Consider the following 9,316-nt stretch of genomic DNA (forward strand, 5'->3'; position numbering starts at 1 on the left):
TCCGGAGTGATTGGTGTTATGGCGACAATCTTGCTCTTTGTTTTTTTCTCAAACACATGGTTGCGGTATCATGTCCTTTAGACAATACCTGAACATATATTTCAGTGATCCTGACCTGTTACAAATATTAGATTCATGTGGCATTGAAATCTTATTATAAGATCTCGATTGTATGGGACAACATAACAATTATCCAGGTCAATTCCATTTTTCTTTACAGTAATTCCTGTTTTTCTTCTTTTGTAAATGGAAAAGCCACAGTCATCGAAGAATGTGTGAGAATTATACCTTTTAGAAAGGAGAAAACATTATTTAAAATTCAATATCATCAACTAAGAGTCTTGTTGCACTAAGGTGATTGAGTATGGTGTTTTCTTTATATGAATATCTAAAAGGAAGTTATGTAAATAACGAAGATTTACCTTTTAGGAAAATGTTTAGTACAACGGCCTTTAACCATATATGGAGAATTAACACAGTCAGTGCAACATGGTTCGTGAATCATGTAATTCTTGACAGCTTCGTATCCAACCGGATCAATACTTGGATCAGAAATTTCTGCAGATACCATTTTGTCTATTTGGTCTATAGTCTTGGGACGATAGTTTGGATGCAACCAAATTAGCATATGAGCTTGTGGAAATCCACGCTTTTGAAACTCTATGACGTGCATTACTGTAAAATGTCATGGTAATAACAATTTTTTTAAGATTTTCATGAATGTCCTGTTTAAAAATCACGAAGAGTTTGTAGTGGTAGTAAATGTGTAAAATTTAATACCTACAATACAACGCCCAAAAAAAAATTTATTTTTGATTTGATCAAGCAGCTGGTCAACCTTTATTTTAAATACCCTTGCAACCATGTCGGGAGCGTCAACAACATCAACACCAGGTAGAAACTTTAACATCGGTTGTATTTCAGGCCATTTTGTAATAGTGGTCATCTTAAGGAACAATGATGGGTGTCCAAGTGTTCGAAAGATGGCCAAAGCGTCCTTAAAATACTAATTCATGTGCCTTTTACTGCCAGTGAATGAGGCTGGTAAAATTTTTGCTTTGCGGATATTTTCAGGATTGCTATCTCTCTTTCGTAGTGCATCTCGTATATTGTGGTACATATCAGAACGAATCGTAGTCTGGTGACCTCTGATCCAGTCAAGTCTCTATTGCTGCATTACAGTAAATGTATTAACCACATATTGCTTCCATAAACGACCTCCGAGATGTGGAGTCAGACTTGAGTATGCATGATTAAATCCATGATAGTATGTAAATTTGAGAGTTTATTAATAAATATGTACTAAAATACAGTGGTGAAATTGAATATACCTCAGAAGGTCATATCATGAGTTTATAATTGTAATATTCTTTCATCGTGATGAATTCTCTCTCTCCCTTCTGGTCTGGATCTTCATTATCGGTATAATGACTCTGTTTAGTTTGTTTGTTATTAGGTCTATTTAAAGGGATTTGACGGTAAAATTCAATATCTCCATGAGGAAAAAACTGTAGTTGCATAAATCGTGGATCAGTTTCAAAAACCCTCTCTAATCCATTGGTTCTTGAATGGATTATTGTATCCCTGCATCGTTTTGCATAGTCATATGTGACAATCAAACCGACAACTTCATTTGATGGGCCAATATGGTTAGGTCGACCAAATGCTGAAGAAGAAGCTATTGGAACCAATCTAAATTCATCAACAACATTTTGACTAATCCTTTCACGTGCCATACGAAAACCCTTGACCCAACGATTATATTCATCTAACATCTCTAACAAAGACTGTATAATATCTTCATCCACGGCATCGCTTCCTTCATTAACGGCGTTTATTCTGTTATTCACTTCATCTTCAATATCATATATGTAGAGTTGATAAAATTTGGGCATCTCACCATCAAGGGGTACAAAGCTTCCAATACTGTGGTAATTGACACCTTTTACCTTAAAACAATAAGGAGCACCGCGGTGATTGATACTTTGATCAATTTGGCCTCCAGTGGAAGACATCGCAAATATACAGTTGTACATTCTAATATTTTGCTTGAAATGCCTAAAACGAGATCCACTAGTAAGGAGTGTAGCTAGAGGTTCAGGAGATTGCTTTTCTTTCTCAAGAATTATCTGACCATTTTTACAACAAAGAGAGAAAGTTGGAGGCTTTCTGGGTGCAGATTTATTGTTCCTTTCTTGATTCCAGATGATCGCCTGGCACTTTGAAATTTTTTTATCAGGAGCACCAACATCCAGGTACACACTCCACTTAGTATTAGTATTGTCAAATTTTTTTAATCCGTCAAATAGTGAGTAATGCAAAATACGTGGAATTCACAGGTTATTATGTAGTGTTTCAAAATTAAAATCTTACATGTTACTGTTAAAATCATAAACACTATTAAAGTCGGATAATAAGTTTTTAGATCCGGAATTTTCTCCTCGCTCAAAAGTACTATTTACGGACGATGTATCAAATATCGAAGGACCTGGACTTATTTTTCCATAAATATTTTTTGATAAATGTTAAGAACTTCATCACCATATGGATTGAGAGATCCTTTCGATCGTTTCAACACCCTGGATGTGGGCAGTGTAAAAGTGACAATACTTTTGCCACTTTGACATGTTCTTGGAGTAGCAAGTTTTTGTTGTTCACATGTTGTAACAACGACACCGCGAGAAAAGTTGTAAAGTACTCTATTTAGTTGCATATCTAATATTATAGTGAAATTTACGCACATAAATGTGAACCATACCTGAAAATCCTATGGACTATATTTTACGAACATACAGAGTATTAGGAGTAGTGCATGTTTCTCCACATATGTGTACACCTACACAATATATCAAAACATTAATAAATTATGAGATGCATTTTTAGTTAACTTGTGTATACGTTTGCGGCAATACAAGATTAAGATCAAATTGGACATATATTGTTCAATTAAGAAAATTTAGCAGTAATGACCTGATGTTTGAGAAAAGCCTGAACGTGACGTGTTTCTCGCGGGAGTGTATAACAAATTATCAACTAACCCCGTGGAAGAAGATGGTCGTGGACTACATAATATTTCATGTTATCTGCTACATTGGGTCTCTTCATGCACCGTACCTTTTTTATCTTGAAAAAAAAATATAAGGGTGATAGTCAATATCTTTTAATTTACAATGTTTACTTCTTTTAAAAAAATAGTTCATTAAGTTGTGCCTGATGTTTGAGAACCATCTGAAGGTGATGCGTTTTTTCCTGGTGTGTGTAAAATGGTTTCGCTTAAACTTGTATCATCCGGCAGTGTATTGCGGAATACTTTGTGATCCTTGGAACTGTAATTTTTTCCGCGCACCCTAACTTGGCAATTTTGATCTGCAATTTCTAATCAAAAAATTTCTTTTAGCGTGTAGAAATCTTTAGCCTTATATCAATAACTAATCAGTCAATATTGCTTACCAGGCTGTCTAAGGAGCGGTTTTGGTTTTGGAACAGCATTGAGCCCACATTGGTTGCTAGCTATTTTTTCAAAACTTGCTTGGAAATTAGTGTCAACCTGAACATCATTGAGATTTGACAGTAACAAAGGTCTTGTGGTTAAACGTTTACTACCATTGGACTGGTAATTACTGTCAACTGGATCTCTATAATCTGCATCATCAACATGCATTGTTAGATTTCATTCAGCTAATTCTGAATACTAAGTTTTGGAAATTTACCAGGTGTAGTAGCATCAAGATTGCAGCGAGACCGATTACTTAAATTTTCCAAACTATTTTAGATCACTCCAGAAATTGGTTGACTACATATTTGAACCAAAATATCTTGTAGTAAATTGTTTTTTAGGATCCTTATTTTCAATTCCACAGAATGCTGAACATGGTATCGTATAAACACAAAACTATTAATATAGTAAGAAGTAAACATAAACATGACAGTGAACTAAACCGATGTCTGTGATACATGAATACATTCAACACCTCTTGATAAAGTGTTAGAGGAGACTGGTTAAAACAATTACCTGCAAGCATATAAGGGGGAATACAAAGTAAATATACAATATGAAGCTTAATAATGTATATGATTGTTCTACAATTCATATTCAGGGTAGTTTTTTTCATATATCAAGTTACCGTTAATTTTTTTTTGAGGATTACAGCTGAGATGTACTGCATTATTGGTCCACAAACATTGCTTGAACGGTGAACATTTGCTACATGTAACAGTAACAAAGAAACCACAATAACTCTACTAAAATTCAGAGAGTATTCAGAAGGATAGAGTTTCAATTTAAACTGCAGTAGACGCCAGACATTGGCTCTGCCTAGGATTCAATCGGCTGGAAGAGGATTTAGTAGATAGTATTTTTGGATCCTAAGTCTCCTTGCTACTATCTTCTTGTGAGCATTTCCACACACATTTGGTGGATCAGATTTGGGTTTAACTAAAGAAAAGATTAAAGAAAAACTTATTACCGTCTCCAACATAACTTGTAAATGCAAAGTACAGCGGTCACATGGATTACGAAGCAAAATTTAAAATAACATAGGTTACATAAATCTTTGTTGACGGTTTTCATCTGGTCATTCTCTGTACACTGGATATTAGTCATGTTTGTAAGAATAAAATTGACATTTCTGCTACGAACGCGATGATTTTTATCAGGTTCAACGAAATGAACAAATCAGTAACATCAAAAATATACAAAAACTGTAACCAACCCACTGAAACATGACAATTAATACCTTGATTACCTGAGGCATGAGATGGATTCAAAAAAAATTCAATATTATGTCCACGAACACACTTGGATCCTACAATTGAACATAATCAGAAGAATATCATGTCGGTTTTTTCACATGAAAATGTCACAGAATCTAAACAAATAGTTCATGAGCAACCATGGTTTAGAAGCAATACCTTGAGATTCCATGATTTTATTATCATCTCCGTGGCAGGTTATGATTTTTAGATGCAATGGTGATCAATTGTAATATCTCGATTGAGAGACAGAGAGATATGATAAGAGAGATTTGGAAGAGATTGGACCAAAGAGAGAAATAAGGATGTAACAAACTTGAGACAATCATGCATACATTTGATTCGTTTAAATTATTTTTCATAGATAGTTTCTTTTGAAATTTAAAAAATACAATCTATTAATTAAGATGGGTCAAATAAAGTTAATTGGATAGTCCATGGATATAGAAAATTATATAGGAATTGGGTCTTGGGTAATTTTTTACCCATGGGTAAACTAAGGAGTAGTCATTAAGCATTATAGATTTTGGGCAAACAATTTGCGTTTCTCAAGTATTTCTCTTATTGTTTTAGGTACATTTTTTATGAGATAATGGACCCGTTTGAGGTTTCCTAAAAAATATAATTTATGACTTAAAGTTGAAAAGTATCATATAAGTGATATGAACATCGTAACTTCTAAGTTATTTATGTGTTTGAATAATTTTACGTATAAGTTACTTATAAGTTAAAAATGTGTTTGGTAAATCCTAACTTATAAGTTATATATTTTATTTAAAAATATAAAATACACATGAATATAAAATAAAACAAATATATAATCAAGACATTAAATTATAAAAACTATAAACTACTTAGATTAGTGCCGGTATGTGGTCAAAGAGGCCGAGAATGAGGAATCAAAGTTGAATGTTAGACATACATTACTTTTTGCTTATGACTAAAAAATGCTGATAAGATGGTTTAGTTTGTTTTGCCAAACAGTCCAAGAAATTTGATAATAGACGGTATGCCATGTAAGCTGAAATGAACAGCCCCCAAACATGCACAATATTTTTTCTTTCACTTCATCTTCTTTCTCATTTTATATAACACTTCTAATTATTTATACATCATCATCCAACAATTTCTCCTGCTGCATTTTTGACAACATTATCAACCCCCTATGTTCTATATATTTAAGGATAAGCACGATACACGTTCTAATGAAAAAAAGTAGTTTTATTAAATATTTTATTTCTTTTTCTTCAAAAAAAATTTAATGTTTAAAGTTTAGTTAAAAAAAGAAGAAAGGTTTAGAAATAAATTACGAAAGTATACTTATATTTACCTTAAAATGTGTATCAAGCATTAAAAAACTATATATATATAAATGAGTGATATAGAGTAACCTTTTGGCATTCATTACCTCAAAATAATCGATGACCTTTTTCGTATATATATATATATATATATATATATATATATATATATATATATATATATATATATATATATATATATAGGGTTAGACTCAAATGAGAACTAGTTCGCCGGAGAAGTCGTGTGTTCTGTAATTATATTTATATTATCTGCAAATATTTTTTTAACTTTTTTTCTTTATTGTATCAAAAGTTCTCATAAATATATTTTAGTTTTACACAACACATCAAAATTTAAAAAAATAATATCATAATTTTTAAAGAACACTAAATATAGAATTATAGCATGTCCTTTTATCTGTGCATAACATATGTATGTGTTATTGTGTTATGTAAAAAATTTCTCATATTTTTTTCTATATAAAATTTTTTGTTTTGATTACTATAACACATGCATTTTGAATAAGAGATATAAAAAAATTTATATATATATATATTTATGCATTTGTTCGAATAAAAATAAACCTTAAAATGAAAACTAGAAACTAGATCAATCTTCATTTTTATTCTTTTTTTATATTTTCTATCTAATCTTGATTATTTTGAAATTATGAATAATAAATAAATATAATAAATTAAGGAGTTTAAAAAGTCATTCTCTCGTTAAACATGTTTGCTCCAACGAGTTGCTCTACCATTATTCACAAATCTAATATCATAAAATTCTATTATTTATTTGTCAATAATTAATGTAATAATTTTTATATTTAATAATATAAAAATTTGAGAAAATTACAAAAATAAATTAAAACGATATGAAAGACGACATCTCACCGCCCACGTCTTCTCCTTCATATAAGTATAACATAATGATGTAATGATTTTAAAAAATATTGAGAAAACACATTTATAGATACTTGTCTATGTAAAATTTAATTGTCTAAAACTTAAAAGAATTTTTTTTAGGAAAATATAATATAATAACTTGATTTTAGGAGAAAGATGAGAAATTGTATTAAAAATATTTAGGAGAATATGAAGTTGGTAAGTTGATTTAAAGAAAAAGGAGGAGTTTTTGGAGAATATCAAAAAGTTTTTGAGATTTAAAAAATCTCGATGGAAGATGTCGTAGAAATCTTAAGTGAATATCATATATGATGATAAATATTTATAGATACTTGTCTTTGTAATATTTTATTGGCTAAAATTTAAAATTAAAATTTTGAGAAAAATGTAATATTGTAAGTTGATTTTAGGAGGAAGAGAAGAGATGATATTAAAATATAAAATAGGAGAATATCAAGATGATAAGTTTATTTAAAGCAAAAGTATAAGTTTTAGAAGAATATTATTATGATACGTATATTTTAAAAATCTTAATGGAAGATGAAGCAGAAACTTGAGGAGAATATTACGAATAATTGTAGTTTTTGATATTTATTAACTAAAACAATTGAGAAAACTAGAAAAATGAAATGAGATGATTTGAGAGGCGCCACCTAAACGCCCTTATCTTCTCCTTAATATAAGAATTATATTGATGGAATAGAAAGTGAAGATTTTTTTGAAATATTCAATATAATTATAACTCCAACTAATCTTTCTCTCATCTCTTACTTTTGGAAAGAAAGTTTTGGAGTTAAATATAATTGATTTATACTTGTTGTGCCCAAATCTTTCATGGGCTCGATTTAAGGCCCATAGGGAGATTGAACTCCAATGGGATGAATTAGGAGATGGTTGGGTGCAAGTTTGGACAAAAGATTGATGGTTTTGAAAGTACTTACACCAAGGTGCAGCATACCATGTGAAGCTGCAGCTAATTAGAAGAGGTTTTGTTAGTCCCAAAGTATCATAAAAGGGGGTGTGAATACGATGACTACAATCCTTTTCGATTCATTTCAAGTTCTTCTTCGATATATATACGGAATCAAAATAGATACAAAACAATTCGAGGAATATATTGTTTTATTAATATAAACCTTGAGGTTGCTACACTCTAATCAATCAATTGACTAGATACAATAAATTCAACAACATAATAGTATGTTTACAAGCTAATTAATTTGTCCTCAATGGTGCTTCGTAAAAAAGCAGTTGGGAGCTGGGGATGATAACAAAATGATTTGAATTCATTTTGCTTCTTTTGTATGTAGACCTCAACTCCTTTTTCCACATGGCTAATTCTCATCCATGTACCAAATTAATTGCTTTTGAGATTACAATGAATTACCAAGTGTTAGAAAATGTAATTTTGAGGCATAATTAAATTATGATCTTGATGTTTTTTCCGGAAACTAATAGTTGGAAGTTGTTCCTTGCTAAGAGGACTTAGAGTTTCATGTTTGGATCTAAGACATTCTCTTAGTGGAATCCATAAATAAATGGAGTTGCCAAATGGCTATCTTGAAATGGGTTTGTGGTTGATTAAGTTGTGAAACTTGAGTACCACATTGATATGGTAAAAGAGACTTGGTGGCTTTATGTAGTATAACATACAAGTGTAGTGCACAACTACTACTGCATGTGGGTGTGCATGGGTGTAGTGTGGGTGTCACGCACATACACACGCGCGCACGCCACCACCTCGCATCGCCTCGCCACGACTCGACTCGACTCGGGTCGAAGGCAGATTTGGGTGAATGTCTCGGCGTCTCGCGTACGCGAGGTGACCTGGGCAAAGGATTTTACTATTATTTTTTAATTGAATAAATAGTGACTTAATATATTATTTTAATATAAATATTATGTGTTATAATTTGTTAGTGGGACCAGAATTTACTTATGGTCTGGGCTTGGTAAATTGGGCCTGTCTAACAGTTACAATTCTAATTAATATTTATATTGAAATATATTTTAAGTAAATTATTTATTTTAAGTAAAACTTATCAGTTATTGATAAGTGGATTTTATATCTACTTGGAACGCTTTATTACAAGCTTAAGTTGGTGTTTTGCACTCAAGTTGTTGGTATTTTTGATGTGTTTTAGTGTTATTGCATTTCAGGCATCACTTAAAGGAAGAAAGAAACTTTTCAAAGAATTATGCTGAACAGAGATTAGAATTGGAAGACAAGTCCATTCTCAAGTTGTAGAGAATCTCGTTAGCTTCACGTGGGCAGTTGAATCGCCTAATTTTGACGAGCAGAACTCAAGATATGGCCAAAAGAAGAAATGTCAGAATTTTTCCAGAATGCCAGCGCG

The 9,316-nt window shown here is 31.5% G+C and overlaps 1 protein-coding gene across 3 annotated transcripts; it reads right to left on the reverse strand.

The window, feature by feature from the left end:
* Window positions 1-1,417: 1,417 nt before the first annotated feature.
* Window positions 1,418-4,999, reverse strand: LOC141675075 (uncharacterized). 3 transcript variants are annotated; one of them, XM_074481788.1, is made up of 4 exons: window positions 4,912-4,999; window positions 4,746-4,805; window positions 3,451-3,642; window positions 2,990-3,366 (listed from the first exon to the last, which is right to left on the reverse strand). In XM_074481788.1, the coding sequence occupies exons 1-4, from the start codon at window positions 4,922-4,924 to the stop codon at window positions 3,200-3,202; spliced, it is 432 nt and encodes a 143-aa protein (XP_074337889.1). In that variant the 5' UTR covers window positions 4,925-4,999; the 3' UTR covers window positions 2,990-3,199. The 3 variants fall into 3 exon arrangements, 2 of the variants coding, with proteins under 2 accessions (XP_074337889.1, XP_074337888.1); XM_074481787.1 differs by having other exon boundaries at window positions 2,990-3,375; window positions 4,912-4,989; XR_012555880.1 differs by lacking the exons at window positions 4,746-4,805; window positions 4,912-4,999 and adding an exon at window positions 1,418-2,836 and having other exon boundaries at window positions 2,971-3,375; window positions 3,451-4,368.
* Between the last annotated feature and the right edge of the window lie 4,317 nt (window positions 5,000-9,316).

The sequence above is a fragment of the Apium graveolens genome, chromosome 7, assembly GCF_009905375.1.
Source record: "Apium graveolens cultivar Ventura chromosome 7, ASM990537v1, whole genome shotgun sequence".
NCBI lineage: Eukaryota > Viridiplantae > Streptophyta > Magnoliopsida > Apiales > Apiaceae > Apium > Apium graveolens.